The sequence below is a fragment of the Phyllobates terribilis genome, unplaced genomic scaffold (assembly GCF_046119375.1).
Source record: "Phyllobates terribilis strain yellow unplaced genomic scaffold, ASM4611937v1 Scaffold_13__5_contigs__length_258822181, whole genome shotgun sequence".
In the NCBI taxonomy this organism is placed as follows: Eukaryota; Metazoa; Chordata; class Amphibia; order Anura; family Dendrobatidae; genus Phyllobates; species Phyllobates terribilis.
The window spans coordinates 123,935,998-123,954,976 of NW_027362773.1; the positions used below are offsets into that span (position 1 = coordinate 123,935,998).

Here is an 18,979-nt window from a genome sequence, read left to right on the forward strand (position 1 = left end):
CTATATACCGCCGCCGTGCAGACGTTAGCGTGTATATATATATATGGGGGGGGCAAGATTTCCACAGAAAATAAAATTATCTCTACTATAATTATACCGAGAAGTGTTGACATAAAACAGCAGGAAACGTCAGTCTTCCAAGCAGTGTTTATATACGCATAAAGTTGTTGAAAAAAAAGAAAAAATAAATCCACCCTTCAATAACAGCGTTTATAATAGGTCCGCTCTCTCTAGGGAACTGTTGATCACGTGATCGCTATGCGGCCTGTGATTGGCTGATGGTAGTCCGCTACAGACTTGCTGCTTTGTAGGAAGCGAATTCCCGGTGACATGGGGCTGCTGACCATCCTGAAGAAGATGAAGCAGAAGGAGCGGGAGGTGCGGCTGCTCATGCTGTATCCTGTGCTGTGGCAGGGACCAGGGAGGGACTGTGGAGGCCGGTTATGGCTGGGTGCTATAGGAAGCAGGGAGGGTCTGACTACATAGATGGGGAAAGGGGAGCGGTAGAGTAAGGCTTTGTGTACACAGTGCGTTTTTGCTGCGTTTTCTGCAGGCAAAACCTGCTTTCTTGGCAGTAAAGAATCAGCACCAAAAAAGCAGGCTTTGCTGCGTTTTTGTTAAGGTACATTTGTCAAATGTACCAAAAAGTCAAAAATGTTGACTTTTGACGTTTTCACCCCAGTTTTGCTCAGTTTCATCAGAGTGAGTGTAACGAAGGCGTGACGCAACAACTAGTCTAACTCCTGATGATCCAAGTTGTTCCTTATGCCAGAAGTCTCACTCCAGTCCTTGACTGGAGTAAGATTTGTGGCGAGGCGCACGTCACTTCTCAGACGCTCCAGATTCGTTAACAGACGCGCCCTCATCAGTACCGGCATCTACGTTTCTGGCTTTGATGAATTGGGGCCTGTATGTTTATGGCAAGTAACTAGTCTTCTTTAAAGAGAATCTGTCACTGGGTTTTTTGCTGCCCCATCTGAGCGCAGCATATAGTAGGGGTAGAGACCCTGATTATACCTCTGGATAATTTTCTGGGTTTCTTGTTGTAGTTTTGATAAAACTTTTGTAGCGCTAGTTTGCTTTTCTTTTATGCTCTTTTTTCCTTAACTCATTGTTAGAGGTTTAGATAACGCTGGTAAAACCACAATCCTGAAGAAATTTAATGGTGAAGATATAAACACGATTTCCCCAACTTTAGGATTCAACATCAAAACTCTGGAGCACAGAGGGTAATGTACCACTATATATACGGCATATATGCTGTACACACTTGCATCAACAATGTACTATATTTTTTTGGAGTATAAGATGTACTTTTTTTCCCCACCCCAAATTTGGGAGAAAAATGTGTGTGTGTCTGATAATCCGAAGGTAGCTTACCGGAGGTGCAGCGGGGTCACAGGAGGCCAGCGGTGTCTGGAGTGGGGCGATGCTGCGGGCTTTGGGCTCTCATAAGATCTTGGTGCCCATGATCAGAGTCCCCTTTCCCATTGATTTCCCTGCAGTGGGCTTCAGGAAAATGGCCGCTTCCGGTGGCGCATGCTCAAATTGAGATCTCAATCTTCGCATGCGTCACCGGAGACCGCCATTTTCCCAAAGCTCACCGCAGGGAAATCAATGGGAAAAGGGACTCCGCTCATCGGCGCCAACCTCTTATGAGACCTGAAGACCCGCAGCCTCGCACTGCCTGGACGCCCTCTCCTCCCAGCCCAGGGCCCGCAGCATCGTCCCACTCCTGCCACTGCCGGGATGAAGCAGCGACCCTGCCTCCTGCGACCCCGCTCTGCTGCCCCCTCCGATAAGCTACCATTAAAACGGACCATTTTATTTTAACATTTTTTTTTTTCATATTTTCCCCTTCTCCCAAGACAGCACCACTTGAGAGAGGGTATCCGCCCACCAAGGGCAGGAACCTACTGAATAAAAAGGCGGTACCTCTCTTCCGCATCAGTTTTGGTTCCTGTCCTTGTTGGGAGCCTCTCTAGGTGGTGCCTCGCATACCTGATCGTGGGGCCTGGAACGTGGATCCTGGGATCGATGCGGCCTGGAGGCCGTGATGACGCAGCAGATGGGACCTCTGTTCTCAGCCCCATCTTGCTGGTACCTGGGTCTGCGTGCGTGGGGGGGTTCCTTCCGGGGTCCTCTCCCGCGTGCGCCAGGTCCTGGGCCGGGGCTGCGCACGCACGGAGGGCCGGGGCTGAGCGCGCCGGCAGGCCTTCCAGGTCTGCGCATGTGCAGGATTGCGTCGCGCCCTGTGACGTAGCGCGCCGGAAGTCCGGGCTGCGCACTCGCGGGTCGCGTCGCACCCTGGCACGAGTGCGCCGGAAGCCCGGGTCTGCGCTTGCGCGGGGTGCGATTCGCGATTCAACATGACGCATCTCCGTTCGCAAGCGCGCCGGGAGCCACTGAGGCTGCGCAGGAGGGATCCTGCGGCGTAGCGCGCCAGCTGACTAATGTATAATATGTATATATAAAAAAAAGAGAGGGAGAGAGCATGCTGCCAGCCGGAAGGGGAGGGGCCCAAAGGAGGTGGAGCCCCCCCATATGCTTTATAGAGATGGGAAGCGGACATGATGGCGGTGTCTGCATCCCCTTCATCATGAGGGAGGAGCCGCAGTCACCTGGGCAGCAGCTGTCACCGCCGCAGCAGGAGGAACAGCAGCAGCCACAGCCGCCTAAACTGCGTAAACAGCTCAAGCAGAATGTAAGACAACCAGAGCAACGGGAGTCTTCCCATCATCAGAGCCACAGCAGTGGGGGCTGTACGAGTACCAGCAGAACCGGTCAGAAGAAATCATCTCGAGAGTCCACCTCCGCCAGATGGGAGCTTTCATGTGAACGACAACCACCGCCTCCGGTACCCTAGTCTGAACGGCAGTGTGGTGAGTGATCTTCGTGGAAGCTCACTTTAGTAATGTGCTCTTCTCTGTTTTTTTCTCTTTTCGTTTCTTTCTGGTTGTTAGGAACCTAAAGAGTAGTTCTAAGAATAAAGAGTGTGCGTTATGTAAAGTTAGCCTTCCCAGCTCCTACGCTAAGACCTTTTGCTCTGACTGTATCCAGAAAACTATAGCTGAGGAATCCCTTAGCTTTTCTATGGATTTAAAAACCTTAATCCAGATGGAGGTCAAGGATCCCTTAAAGCAGGGTTCCCCAACTCCAGTCCTCAAGGCCCACCAACAGGTCATGTTTTCAGGATTTCCTTAGTATTACACAGGTGATAATTGCATCACCTGCACAGGCAATAATTCCATCACCTGTGCAATACTAAGGAAATCCTGAAAACATGACCTGTTGGTGGGCCTTGAGGACTGGAGTTGGGGAACCCTGCCTTAAAGAACTTGACCTCATGTAAGAAGAGAAAGCAGAAACGGGTTACCTCTGACTCAGAAGAATCAGTAGAGTCCCGTATCGCGAAGGAATCTCCTTCCCCCTCTGACTTCTCGTCATCGTCTTCTTCAGAGTCTTCGGATGATGATGGAGGGGGTAGGCAATGTTTTTCTTTTGACAATACTGAAAGATTAGTCAAGGCTATTAGAGTAACTATGGGTATTGCCGATGCCAAGGCTCCCAGAACAGTTCAGGACGTCATGTTTGGGGGCTTAGATCAGAAGAAGAGACACACATTCCCAGTTAATGAGAGGCTTAAGACTCTTATAGTGTCACGGGTGTGTCGCCACGAAGATCGTCACGATTACACAGCCTGACTTCTCGCAGCTGACTTGTTGGTGCTTTGTGTTTTTCGGCAGTGAGGGAGTTAATTCTCTCTCTCTCTGTGCTAGACGAGGTCCAGCCTCGCCCAGCTGCAATCAATGCTGCTGTAGTGAGACTCCTTCAAATGCCTGCTGGTCTGTTTGGGAAGTGTCGGTGAAAGCATTTCATGCAGACTAACAGAGCGGATCGTGGTATTTGGAGTTTCTGAGATAAGTGTATTTGGAGTGTTTTTTCCCTTCCTCGCTTTATCATTTATCTCCTTTCCCGTTGGTGTTCCCTCTGTTGTAGTTGTGTAGTTTTTGTATGCAAGGTGGTTTTGGTTTTTCCCTTGTACTGTCTCGTTCGTCTAAGTACTGTGTGTGGGCATATTATTACTTGTCCCCTTTTGTTGTGATCGGGGTCCTTCTCAGGACTAGATTACTTAGGTGCAGGGATCCTCAGGAGGTAGGGGTTACGCTGGCGGCCTGGACCTCTGTACCTTTAACAGTACCTCCAGGTTGAGGGATTAGTCAGGGCCCCAGCTTAGGCCCCCTACCTCCAGTATACAGAGACAGCGTGACATATAGATAGGGAGTGGAAAAAAACAGAGACAGAGGGCCAGCTGCCTTCTTCTTCTAAGCGGAGGTACCCTTTTGAAGAGGAGGACGCAGTTAAGTGGGACAAAACCCCTAAAATTGATGTGGCCATCTCGAAGTCCTCGAAAAGATCCACACTGCCTTTTGAGGATTTGGGGGCCCTCAAAGATCCGCTCGATTAAAAAGGCGGAGTCTTTTCTAAAACAGGCCTGGGAGTCCTCAGCAGGGGCTCTGAATTTGGCAGTGGCGGCCTCCTGCACTGCCAGGTCTATGATGATCTTGGTATAGCAGTTAGAGGACCAGATCAAAGGGAATGTCCCTAGAGATAAAATTCTGTTGGGTCTTCCTCTTATGTAGGGGGCGGCTGCATTCCTTGCGGATGCATCGGCAGATTTAGTTAGGCTGGCTGCCAGGTCAGCAATCCTTTCCAATGCAGCCTGTAGGGCATTATGGCTCAAGAGCTGGCCAGAAGATGTGCAGTCAAAATCAAAACTCTGCTCAATCCCTTGCGAAGTGGGCTTTCTTTTCAGGAAGGCCTTGATGACATCCTGGATAAGGCCGCGGACAAGAAACAAGGGTTTCCTACTGTATCTGTTCCCCCATATAAGACCTCCTTTCGGAAAAGGAAATATAATCGGAGCAAATTTTCCCGAGACCAGAGTAGTTGGAGAGACAGGAAGCCGAATAACAGAGGCTTCATGTTCGGGGGTCCATCCTCCAAGAGTAAAAAAGCCACTAAGTGACGGGCCTCCCCAGGTAGGAGGAAGGTTATCCCACTTCCTTCCCGCCTGGGAAAAGATCTCATCCAGCGCCTGGATTTTAGGGATAATCGGGAAGGGGCTGAAGTTGGAATTCAAAACCATTCCCAGAGACACCGTCAGGATTTCAGCCCCAAGAGGCCTAAGAGAACAGATGGCTCTGCAGCAGGAAGTACTCGCTCTGGTTGTGAAGGGGGTTCTAGTAGAAACACCAGTACCCGAGCAAAGGAGAGGGTTTTACTCAAATCTCTTCCTAATAAAGAAACCGGATGGCTCCTTCAGAACCATTGTCAACTTGAAGAAGCCGAACGACCATTTTATTTACAGGCCATTCAAGATGGAGTCAATAAAATCAGCCATAAAGATGTTGTTTCCAGAGTGTTACATGTGCGTCCTCGATTTGAAGGATGCTTACTACCACTTCCAAATTTTTCCTGCACACCAACAGTATCTGAGGGTAGCTGTACATTTTGGCAAGCACATAAAGCATTTTCAGTTTGCAGCTCTTCCCTTTGGCATCTCCATGGCTCCAAGGGTTTTCACAAAGATTATCCTGGAAGTCACAGCACATCTAAGGGAGAAGGATATCCTAGTCATCCCTTACCTGGACGATTTTTTGGTGGTGAGCAGATCAAAACAACTCTGTGCACTGGCTCTGGCGGAAGTCATGGCCAGTCTAAATGGTTTGGGATGGATTTTAAATCTAGAAAAATCGAGACTAGAACCAAAAAAGGTTCAGTCCTTTTTGGGTCTCGTTTTAGACTCCGAGAACCAGACTTGTCGTCTGCCAGAGGACAAGAAATTGAGGATCAATTCCCTCATCTCACGCGTAATCAGCAATCCATCCATGACCCTGAGAAATGCAATGTCTCTATTTCGTACGATGACATCTTGTATCCCAGCAGTACAGTGGGCTCAGTTTCCAGACGTCTACAGCAGGAGATCCTGACAGCAGACAGACTGCTCAGAGATCACCTGGATGGAAGAATATCCCTTTTAAGTTCGGTAATCAACTCGCTGGATTGGTGGATGAATCTGGTAAATCTATCTCTGGGGGTTCCTTGGTCATTCCAGGTGTCAGATACGATTGACAGACGCAAGCGCAGAAGGCTGGGGAGCTCACCTGAGAGATCATTCAATACAGGGCCTCTGGTCAGACAGCGAGATGGGTCTCTCCTCCAACATGAGAGAGCTGTTGGCAGTCAGAAAAGCGGTAGTAGAGTTCAGTTCTCAAATTCGGGGTCAACACTTCCGGATAATGTCGGACAACCGAACAACAGTCGCCTATATCAATCGTCGGGGGAACAAGATCCCTTCCTCTGATGTTAGTGACAGAACTGAGCCTTCATTTTGCAGAGAGTCCTCTATTTATGCTCTCGGCGCTGCATATAAGAGGAGAAGAGAGCGTAAGAGCCGATTTTCTAAGTCGGCACATTTTGAAACAAGGGGAATGGGCATTGAATCCAGCGCTATTCCAACAGATTGTCGCCCGATGGGGCAACCTCAGATAGATCTGTTTGCAAACAAACGCAATCAGAAAACCAAAATCTTTTTCTCCCTAAATCCAAAGGAGAAGCCTTTTGCTGTGGACGCGCTGCAAATTCTCTGGAACTTTACCCTGGCCTTTGCATTTCCCCTTCTAATGCTGATTCCTACTATCCTGAGGAAGATCCGAGAAGAACAGGCGAGGGTTATATTGATCACCCCTTTTTGGCCCAAGAGACCATGGTTCACTTGGATAAAGAGAATGTCCCAAGCGGATCCATGGGTCCTTCCGGACACCCCAGATCTCCTCAGGCAGGGCCTAGTCTTCCATCCCCAAAGATCGGGCCTGCATTTGACGGCCTGGATTTTGAAAGGTCACTACTAACACAGGAGGGGTTTTCTCCAGGTCTAGTTGCTACTCTACTGGCAAGTAGGAAGCCGGTGACTACTAGAATCTTTGGCAGAACCTGGGCTAAATTTCTGTCTACCTCGGGTCAGTCCGCCCAAGGGAGGGTTCCTATTGGGGCCATCCTGGAGTTCCTTCAGAAGGGCTTAATCATGGGGTTAGCCACCAGTACCCTTAAGGTACAAGTATCAGCTCTGGAGGCACTATATAACTAGATCTAGACCCATCCCTACTCCAAGGATGCCTCCTTGGGACCTTAATCTGCTTCTGGAGGCGCTAACCAAGCCTCCCTTTGAGCCCATGGAGAAAGTTTTCACCTTAAAAACAGTCATGCTGGTAGCACTAATGTCAGCTCGTAGGGTTAGTGATCTGCACACGCTGTCAGTAAACCATCCGTTCACTCAAGTGTCTATGGATAGAGTAAGCTTAAGACCAGACCCGGCCTATCTTCCAAAAGTAGCCTCCAAATTCCATAGGACACAAGTAATTACTCTCCCTTCCTTCTATCCTGATCCTAGAAATTCAGAGGAACAAAGGCTTCACACTTTAGATGTAAAGAGGGTATTAGTCCGACATTTGGAGGTGACGAAGGCCTGGAGGAAAAGTGACGCCTTATTCATCTCATTTCAGGGGGCTAGGAAAGGGCTTAAGGTTACGAGGGAGACCATAGCTAGATGGGTCAGGGACTCCATTGGTTTAGCGTACTCCTCTAGCAATCTACCAGTTCCAGAGAACCTGAAGGCCCACTCCACCAGGGCCATAGCTGCTTCCTGGGCTGAGAAGGCGAATGTGCCCATCGACATCATATGTAAGGCGGAGACTTGGTCATCCCCCCCCTCTACATTCTACAAGGATTACCGTCTTGACCTTTCCTCTTTCTACTGATCTGTCCTTTGGGAGGAAGGTGTTGCAAGCGGTGATCCCTCCCTCTGGTGTCTGATCTCTCAGGTGGTGCTGTCATGGGAGAAGGTGAAAAGATCCTAGTTACTTACCGGTAAAGGGATTTTACGAAGCCCATGACAGCAACCTATTGATTCCCTCCCCTCTATCACTTATGGTGTGCACTTCTAAGGGTGTTTTATAAAAAAAATGTTTGGTGGTAGTTGTGTACTAACCTATTTTTCGGAGGCCCGCTCATGCTCTGAAACAAAAACTGATGCGGAAGAGAGGTACCGCCTTTTTATTCAGTAGGTTCCTGTCCTTGGTGGGCGGATACCCTCTCTCAGGTCATGGGCGCTGTAAAATCCCGTTACCGGTAAGTAACTAGGATCTTTTCCTTCCCAAAATTTTGGGTGCGTCTTATAATCTGCAAAATATGATATCTCCCTTTTTTCTATATCTGCTGTACTGAATCTATTCCCACAACTCTTCAGGCCGGGAGGAGCTGACAGATCACACTATATTCAGTCTGACAGTTTCTCTCTAATTTTAGAGTAACCACTGCCATCGATCCAATTTGGATAGGTCTCTGTAAACATTGTCCTAACACCCTGTAGCCTCTGCATGTATGATGTTATCCTTAGGGTAAATTCACAAGTTGTGTAAAGGTTTGTAGCTGTCATATTCATCTGAAACAAACTTAGGTCAATAGGACCCATTTTCAGTTGTAAAAATGATTGCAGTGAAATCTGCAGTGCAGGAATTCACATACAGGCCTCAATCCCATAGATATATATATATATCTATCACACGCACACACTTTTTTTTTCAATCAAAAATGGAGTCTCATGGGTAGTGTTGAGCGATACCTTCCGATATCAGGAAATATCGGATCGGATTGGATCGGGCCGATACCCAAAAAATATCGGATATCGACGATTCCGATACTGGAAACCAATGCAAGTCAATGGGACACAAATATCGGATTAAAAATAAACCCTTTCTTTCCTTGTAGGTTAATTCTACATGAAGGAAAACAACTAAGAATAATGTAGAATGTATTGGGGGAGGTGGTTGCCCAAATCGATGGGAACAGTGCTCACAGTGAAACATGAAAAGCCGTCACAGCCTGACACTGAGGAGCGCAAGCATGCCTGCTCTTCTCAGTGTCTGCGGGATGACAGGCTGGATGGCAGCTTTCTGCTGCGATCCATCCTGTCAACTCGATGTAGCAGAGCTGGAGCTGTCCTGGGAACCATCGAAAGGTAAGGATGATGTTGCTTTATTATTTTTCTTTTATCGCAGGAGATCGTTGGCTTCAGCTGGAATGGGCGTGATGGTAAGTATGGTTTAATTTAGAACAATAAAGAATTATGTGTTTATTTCAATTAAAAGACTTTATTCTGGGTGTTGTGTTTTTTTTTAAATACTTTACTAGAAATTCATGGCGGTCATATCTAATATTGGCGTGACCCCATGAATTTCGGGCTTAGGGCCAGCTTATAATACAAAGCTGGCCCTAACCCCTTTATTACCCAGTGAGCCACCGCACCAGGGCCCTGGATGAGCTGGATACGGCGCCAGAAGATGGCGCTTCTATGAATGCAACATTTTCTGGGGTGGCTGCGGACTGCAGTTCGCAGCAGGGGGGCCCCACAAAGCTTGGGCCACCCTGCGCTGTGGATTCCAGCCCCCAGCTGCTTAGTTGTACCTGGCTGGACACAAAAATAGGGCGAAGCCCCACGTATTTTTTTTTTTTTTTAACTTATTTCATGAAATTCATGAAATAATAATAATAAAAAAAGGGGGCTTCCCTATATTGTTGTGTCCAGCCAGGTACAAATAGGCAGCTGGGAGTTGGGGGCAGCCCGTTTCTGGAAGCTGTACCTGGCTGGCATACAAAAATATGGCAAAGCCCACGTCAAAATTTTTGGGAAAAATTAATTAAAAAATAAATCATAATTTAGGGACTGCATCTTTATTAACCCCTCAAGAGTCCTTTAGTGTTAAAATAAAGGATTTATTACAAAAAAATTGGCGTGGGATCCCCCATAATTTCAGTCTCTAGCGGCAGTTAAGCAGACGTCTGGGGCAGATGTTTGAAGCCTGGGAAGGGGGTAATACCCACGGAGCTTCCCAGGCTACTAATATCAGCCCCCAGCTGAATACCTAGCCTTTACTAGCTATTAAAATGGGGCCCCCCAAAAAAATGACGTGGGGTCCCCCCTATTTTAATAGCTAGCAAAGGCTAGGCAGACAGCTGGGGGCTGATATTAATAGCCCAGGAAGGGTGCCATGAATATTGGCCCCCTCCCAGCCTAGAAACACCAGCCGCCCCAGAAATGGCGCATCCATAGGATGCGCCAATTCTGGCACTTAGCCTCGCTCTTCCACGCTGCCCTGGTGCGGTGGCAGGGGGTAATAGTGGTGGGGTTCATGTCAGCGCCAGCTGCCATGAAGCCCAGGTTAGTAATGATGGGCGTCTATAAGACACCCCCATTACTAACCTACAAAGTGTTAAAAAGAAAAAACACACACTACACCCAGAAAAAAATAATTTATTTGAAATAAAACACACCATTTTATTTAATTCTTAGTTTACTAAAAAAAAAAATAGTTACCTGTCCACGTTCCTGCGCTGATCTCCCATGCACAGCTGTCACATCTGGAGATGGTGACAGCTGTGCATGGCTGCTGTAAGCTCACACTGCCGGGAACACGTCCGCTCCCGGCAGTGGGAGCCACTGACTGAGGTCACCGGAGTGCATTCAGTCAGCGCTGCTCCGGAGACCTCCTTTACGGCACTGCTGTACCGTGGGAATTTCTCACGGTACAGCAGGGCCGTAAAGGAGCTGACCGGAGCAGCGCTGCCTGAACTCCGGCGAACCCGCTTATGCAGTGATGGGGCTGCTTTACGGCCCCGTCATTCTAGCGGCGGCAGCGGTTCAGAGCGGTCACATTCTATGTGGCTGCTCTAAACTGGAGATCATCGTGGGACACTCGTGGACTACTACGGAGGGGTAAGGATAAGGTTGTGGTTTATTATTTTATATTTTACTACAGGAGATCGATGGCTTCAGGGAATTAGGTATCTAGGTGAGTATAGGTGTAGTTTTTTATTTTTTACTTTATTTTAGGTGGCGATCGGGGACAAGTAATGTATGAACTAATTTATTTTAGGTAACCACTGGCCACCAATGACATGTATTTAAAATTTATTGGGGACCAAAAACAAAAAAAAAAAATATGGGGGCCTAAAGGAATAAAACACGTATAGGGGCAAAAATAACATGGGGCAGTTTAAATAGCAGGATCAGGCTGATGGGAACTACTGCTCCCATCGAGCTGATCCTGCTGGCACGTGTGGACGGGGGACAGACATAGGCCGATGGGAGGAGTAGTAGTGTCACATCGGCCTATGTCTGCCTGCACGCACACACCCGCAGACATCGCACAGACACCGCGCACACCCCAATCATGACCGATCTGATGGTCTGGGAGGTGAGGCTGACCTGTGCGGCCGTGGGAAAGTTCATGTGAGTTCATGCAATGCAGTCCAGCATGAACTCACATGAACCCTCTGAGGGCACCGCGGCTACTTCAAATGAACTGCTGATCAGCATCACCTGATACCTCCGCTGTTCATTTGAAATAACCGGTGGGAGACCGCAGCACAGAACGGGAAAGCCGGCGGTGAAGTCTTTTCATTGCCGGCTTCCCCGCCCGGGTCCTTCACTCCCCGCTCCTTGGTGCTGTGCTCCCCGCCCGGTCCTAACTTACGATCGAGATGGGAGGTGGCGGGGGGAGCGGAGGATCGGGGTGGGAGGCTGCGGGGAAGCAGTATTGGGCTGTGTGATTGTTTAAAAGCCGCCAGCTTTTTACCGCGCGCCGGCTTTTAAACAATCAGGAGAATTCTCCCACGCTGGGATGGCATTCTGATGACAGGCTGGATCGCAGCTGAGCGCTGCCATCCAGCTTGTCATCCTTCAGAGACACTGCCGAGCGCAGGCATTATGGGAACTTCCGATTCCGGTATTCGATATTGTAAAAGTATCGGAACTCCGATACTGCGAATATCGGCCTATACCCGATATTACAGTATCGGAATTCTCAACACTACTCATGGGGTTTTTTTGTGGAAAATGAACGTGTGAATAGCCTCATAGATGGTAACGAGTATGTGTTGTAACTGAAAACACGGATAGAACACATATATGAAACGCAGACATCTGAACGAGGTCTTTAATGTCAATTTTTCAAACTCTAGATGGACTGCGAGTCTGCTCTCCTTCTCCTCCTCCTGGTTTTCACTATATAAGGGCTCATGCAGACGTCTGTATAAATCGGTTCGGGCACGGATCGGCCGTGGCTCTCCTGACCCAAGTGTCACAGCCTCATGGATATATGTGAAGCTGTCACGCTCAGATCTGGAGACCTACCATGCTCACACATTCAGTATTTTCCATCAGTATTTGTAAGCCAGAACCAGGAGTGGGTGATAAATACAGAAGTGGTGACGTGTTTCTATTATACTTTACCTCTGATTGTTCCACTCCTGCTTTTGGCTTACAGATGCTGATGGATAAATACTGACCCAATACTGAACGTGTGAATGTAGCCGTATGGCATGTCCGTGTATTGCGGTCTGTGCTTGCACTAGTTTGCATAGACGTCTGCATGAGGCCTCCGTGTGCAGCATGGACACTGGGTGATCTGTGCTGCTAGGTCATACTACGGAGAACAGTCAGATAAAGAAGTATATAATGAAATCATCCTGCCACTTATATGTTTATATACAGTTGGAGTTACATTATATCCTTTTATATTCTTAAGGCTGCGTGCCCACTATGCTTTTTTTAAGCGTTTTTGCCGCGGAATTTCTGCAGCGAAAAAGCTTAAAAAACGCTTGTTAATACGTGCTGCATGGTCCCCAATGATAATCCGCATGTGTTGTGCACATGCTGCGGAAATTTCCACTGCAGATTATCATTGCGGAAAAATACGCAGCATGTCCATTAATTTTGCGGACACGCAGCGTAATCGCCGTCATTGACTTGCATTGAATCGCTTAATATCCACATGCGCACATGCGGATATTAAGCGATTCTATGTGCGGACGGTACCCGGATCTGGAGAAGAGGAGACTCTCATCCAGACCCGGGTACCATAGAACCTGTTAAAAATAGAATTTAAAATAAAAAATAAAGATTATACTTACCTTCCGATGGCCCCCGGTGTTTTCTCCGCTCCGTCCGGTCTGTTGTACAGCTCGCGATGGTCTAAAAGGACCTTCCATGACATCATTTGGTCATGTGACAGGTCACGTGACCGCTGACGTCATCGGCCACGTGACCTGTCACATGACTAAATGACGTCATGGCAGGTCCTTTCACACCACCGCGACCCATACAACAGACCGGACAGAGCGGAGAAAACACCGGGGGCCATTGGAAGGTGAGTATAATATTTATATTTTACCATTTTTATTCTTTTTTTTTAACTATTAACTTGGTCACACTATATAAATCCATACCGGTTGCATGGATTTATATAGTGTGACCATATTGTCAAGCACTTTTATAAGCAATGCTAAAATCGCTTGGAAAAGTGCTTGATAACCCTCATGCTGAAATGCATGAAAAACGCTTGACAAACGCTTCTACCTGGCAGGAAAAATGTATGTACAATCCGCATGCGTTCTTCCTGCCAGGGAGATGCGGAAAAAATCTGCAGCATTTCTGCATCGTGGGCACTTAGCCTAATTATGCCAGGCGTATTATTCAGTAGGTCAAGAGACATAAGCCATTGTTCATATGAGCCTTCATGTTGATTCTTGTTTTTTTTTTTTTTTTTTTTATTTAACAAACCAAGAGTCAGCATGCAGGCTCATATGAACAATGGCTCATGTCTCTTGACCTATGGAATAATACGTCTGGCATAATTAATAATAAATGCTGTGTTGTTACAATCCTCCTATACACACATTTTCCATCTCTTCTTCTTTTTTTTTTTTCTATCTTCATTCATTGCTTAGTCTGAATTCGCACATCTGTGATTGGCACCTGCATGTTGTCCTTTACTTGATTCATTTATGTGTGTTTGTTCGGCAAATCAAGCTCAATTTTTACATGTCTCCGCTCGTGCTTGGCCCCATAGACTATAATGTGTTTGTGTTCTGAAAACTGTTGTTAGCACCAGGGCTGTGGAGTTGGAGTCGGTATAAAATGGACCGACTCCGACTCCTAAAATATATAATAAATTGGGTACAGTAGTTCAATGCATTTTATGGGGAAATTTTTTTTCACAAGAATTTGGGAAAGTTATGAAATGTCCTATTCCTGATCTAAGGGTCTAGACTTTTAGCTGAGATTTTACTGTGCTACATTAAATTTATCACTTAAAGACGAGCCATGTATGAGGGAGTCGGAGTCGTGGAGTTGTAGTCGGTGGCATGGAAATCGAGGAGTCAGAGGTTTGGCTTACCAACTCCACAGCTCTGGTTAGCACATGTATGCAAAAAAAAAAAAAAAAGCGTATTTATGAATGAGACTTAATTTGTTTCATATAGGTTCAAACTGAATATGTGGGATGTCGGAGGCCAGAAATCCTTGCGTTCTTATTGGAGGAATTACTTTGAGAGCACCGATGGATTGATTTGGGTGGTAGACAGCGCAGACCGTGCCCGCCTACAGGACTGCGCTCAAGAACTAGCCGGGCTCTTATTGGAAGAGGTAGGAACGTGTGTGCATGGTGAATGTCGTCCCTTACTCCAAGTTACATAGAAGCTGTGGTACATCTATTCCTATGAGATGTTTGTAATGATACAAGATATAAAAAATTAATTTTACAATAGAGCAGAGAATTCGTGATGAATTCAGATTTCATATGGCTTCTCAATCTGACAGGGGAAGTGATTCATTTATCTTACTTATACAGCGCCATTAATTCTGCAGCACTTTACACACATCGTCATCCCTGTCCCCATTGGGGCTCACAATCTACATTCCCTATCAGTATGTCTTTGGAGTGTGGGAGGAAACCAGAGAACCTGGAGGAAACCCACGCAAACATGGGGAGAACATAGAAACTCCATGCTGATGTTGTCTTTGCTCGGATTTGAACCCAGGACCCCAGTGCTGCAAGGCTGCAGTGCTAACCACTGAGCCACCGTCCTTGCCCAATATTAGTCATCATGTGTCCTTTGTTTTGTTTCAGAGGTTGGCTGGAGCAACATTACTGGTGTTTGCCAATAAACAAGATTTGCCTGGGGCACTGTCCAAAGACGCTATCCGAGAGGTGAGTTCTTTCTAATATTTCACACTTTTATCGTGTCTGAAAAGCAGCATGGTCCCAAAACAAGGTTTCCATAATAATCTCTATGTAGGCTATCTGGGTTAACTACAGGAATTCTTAAACAAAATCCTTTTTAGATGCCAAAGAAAAAAAAAATCACTGCATGACTGTCTCTGATCCTATATTCAGATCGAACTCGGCCATGCAAAGCAATGAGTCCATGAAAAACATCAGACAGCACTCGGATGACATCTATGTGCAGTCCGATTTCCGCAGACTGACAGAATGGAGACATTTTCTTTCTACATCTTCTCCTCCAAGAGCATCGGATCATACTATAATTACACTCTGATTAGAGTTTGATTAGCATTATCGACCCGACTCTGTTGGTGTGACCTTAGCCTTATATTGGAAATTTCGGCTGATCGCTGGTGGTGCCGGGTGTCTATACCCAACACCTCCACCGATCAGTCATTATTAGCTTTGGTGCCAGCTCGATGTAAACATTGAACAGATGAGCACTGTGCAGGTCAATGTAATGTCTAACGGCTAGTGATGCGTGCAAGTGCTCGTTACTTGAGCTTGCAGAGGGTGCTCAGGTATGCATCAAGTATCGCGGGTGCTCGAGTGACATGTTCCAGTCCCCGCAGCCACATGTTCCGTGGCTGTTAGACCGCCACAAAACATGCAGGGACTGTACGTGTATGTCAGGCAATCCCCGCATGTTTTGCCATGAGGACTCGAACATGTCACTCGAGCACCCGAGATATTCGGTGCAAACTCGAGTAACGGCCGCTTGAGCTCAACACTAGTAATGGCCAATGTTGAGAACTGCACATTGGCTCTTATTCAAGAGAATAGTACCAATAAGCAGCTGCTACACATCGATTGGAACTAATAACTGATCGTGGTTGGGTGTTGGGTGCCGGGTGTCAAACCCCCACCAATTTTATATTGACCTATCTTGGGAGTAAGATAGATCATCAGTATCATTTGCCAGAAGAACTCCCTTTAAGAAAAGAGCATTACTGGTATATTTTAATGCTTGATGTGGCTCTAGGCAGTAACCTTGGGTTCCCTTTCTATTTTCTTGTAGGCGTTGGAGTTGGATAACATCAAGACCCATCATTGGTGCATACAAGGGTGTAGTGCTGTCACTGGAGAAAACCTCCTTATAGGAATAGACTGGTTACTGGACGATATCTCTTGTCGTATATTTACTGCAGACTGAATAATACTGGAAGAAGTGGAGGAGAATATGGCCTTTTTATTTATTAACTTTTTCTTACAACTGATACAGTGTCTACGGCATTCAGACGTGATGAAATGATGAGCGTGCCGAGAGGCAGAAGTCGTCATTGATATGACTGGTCTCTAAGGAATCACAGCTCGTTCTACCATACCAGTCCCCTGGTGCCCTCTGATATCAGTGCATAAGGCTAACTTGAGTTTTTTCACCTGAAATTGACTACAAGAAGAATTAAACTACTTATTACAATCCTCTGCCTGCATAGGAAGGATTGGAGTTGCTATAACCAACATTAAGTATCTAATAAATCTTGTACAACATGGGGCAGAAAAATATATTTTTACCCCAAAAAATTAATATTGGCATTCTAGATCATTAAAATGAACCGTGTACATCTTATTTGTGTTTCTGCTTCTGTGAATAAATTACAGGATGTATTAATGGCACTCATCTGAGCAAAGCGAATTGTGTCACGAGTTACCAATCCTCTCCTATATTGTCTACTGATATCTAAGAGGATCTCATCCGGAGTGAAGGTGGCAATCTGATCAGCTGCTATGTTCATCTGTTTATTTTTCAGGTGGGTCCGCTCTGAAGCCCGCTTGAAAAATCATCCTTAGGGGGCAGTCAGACGGCTGTTACTTGCGCTGGCATGGCAATCCTTGGACTGGCCGGCGGCTCTCCTGACCGAAGCCTGACAGCATGTATTTCTATGCAGTTGTCACTCTCCGGTCAGGAGATCCGCCGTCCGGTCTGAGGATTCCGATGCGATTCTCGCGCAAGTAACGCGGCCGTCTGACTGCGCCCTAGAAATGAAAATATACATTTATTCGTACTCCCATGACAGCACCACGAGATAGAGGATCCACCCATCATGGACAGGAAACCTACAGGTTAAAAAGGGCGGCACCTCTCTCCCGCCTCAGTTTAGGTTTCCTGTCCATGATGGGAGACCTATCAGGTTCCTGCAGGAGGAATATTGGAGCGGTCTCTTGCCCAGAGGGATAGACAGGGTACCTGGAGCAATAAGGTTCCTCCCCTGGCCGGTCCTCTTCTTCCTGGAGACGCCACGGCAGGGCTCTTTGGGGCACCTCCGTGCGCGTTGCGGCCAGCGTGACATCCCCTCACTGAAGCTGGATGGTCCGCTGTATGTGTGGATGGAGGCCGCATGCGGGTAAGACTTTCTCCCCCCCCCGCTTCCTACAAGAGATCGCGGCCGCGCCGGCGGGGAACGTACAGGCGCGGCCATGTTGGGGCGGGCCTATGACGTACTTCCGGTGCGCGGGCCTCCACCGGAAGTGGACGCAGCTCGCGCGCGACCAGGAAGTTCGGGCCGCATGCAAGCGGTGGGGACGCCGGAACAGTATGGGCGTCCCGGAACGGATGAGCCCGCATGCGTTTTGCCCAGCCCGGGGAGGAGGTAGGGGGGAGGAGGAAAAAGAGGCCCCCCCCCGTGAAAAAAAAAAAGGTACCTGCATGGCCAGTATATAAGAAGGCTGGCTACATGCAGAGATGCTTCCCAGCCCTTTGTTTTCTCTTATACAATGGGAGATACACCGGAGCTTTCACCTCAGCAAGAACAACTGCTGCAGGAGCAGCCCTCTGGGGAGCCCTCACAACAGGCGGTACAACGTCGTTCCCGAACCGGGTCCAGCCGTTCTACTAAGAAGTTTACCGCTAAGAGCAGGAAGGAAGGTCCTGTCGTTCAGCGTGATGCTCCGCCGGTTAAGAAGGATTCCTCTGCTTCTACCGTACCGCATATGCCAGGGGATAAGTGGACTCTCCGTGAAAGTTCTACTAATTGCTCCTCTTTTTTTTTCTCTGTCTATGGAATTTTTTTCAGAGCAAGAAATGTACGTTTAAATCTAGGCATAAAGAATGTGCCCTATGTAGCAGCCCGCTCCCTGATGCATATACTAAAAAATTGTGCCAGCCTTGTATTGACAAGGTGATGGTGGAAGAGACCCCGGGGTTTTCTTTAGGCCTTAAAACCTTAATGAAAGAAAAAGTAGGCAAGGCCTTGCGTGAGAATTCTGAGGTCAGGCATTCCCCTCAGGACCCTCGACCGGGCTCAGACTCCGACATCTCGGACATTTCTTCCTCTTCCATATCCTCCTCTGACAGCGAATCTGAGAGACAATGTTTCCCTTTAAATGAGGTGGATGCCTTAGTGAAAGCTGTCCGTTCTACTATGGGCATTGTGGACGCTAAACCAGAGAAGTCCCGGGAAGATGTTATGTTTGGAGGTTTAGGTCAAAGAAAGAAAAGATCCTTTCCCATGAACACAAAAATTAAGGATCTTATTGAAAGAGAATGGCAGAAGCCAGACAGAAAAGGCAGCATCCCTCCCTCTTTCAAAAGGAGATATCCGTTTGACGATTCCGCATGCTCCTCCTGGTCAAAGGCGCCAAGGCTTGATGTAGCCATTGCCAAAGCTTCAAAAAAGGCTTCCCTCCCCTTCGACGACATGGGAACTTTAAGAGATCCCCTGGACAGACGAGCAGATACCTTTTTAAAAGGTACCTGGGAGACCACTACAGGAGCCCTGAAACCAGCAGTGGCTGCCACCTGCACATCCAGGGCCCTGATGGTCTGGCTTGAACAGCTGGACAACCAATTGAAA

The 18,979-nt window shown here is 47.5% G+C and overlaps 1 protein-coding gene across 1 annotated transcript; it reads left to right on the forward strand.

Moving 5' to 3' along the window:
• Window positions 1-239: 239 nt before the first annotated feature.
• Window positions 240-16,755, forward strand: ARL2 (ARF like GTPase 2). Its single transcript, XM_073659530.1, has 5 exons — window positions 240-395; window positions 1,119-1,229; window positions 14,383-14,545; window positions 15,030-15,110; window positions 16,204-16,755. The coding sequence occupies exons 1-5, from the start codon at window positions 331-333 to the stop codon at window positions 16,336-16,338; spliced, it is 555 nt and encodes a 184-aa protein (XP_073515631.1). The 5' UTR covers window positions 240-330; the 3' UTR covers window positions 16,339-16,755.
• Window positions 16,756-18,979: the final 2,224 nt, after the last annotated feature.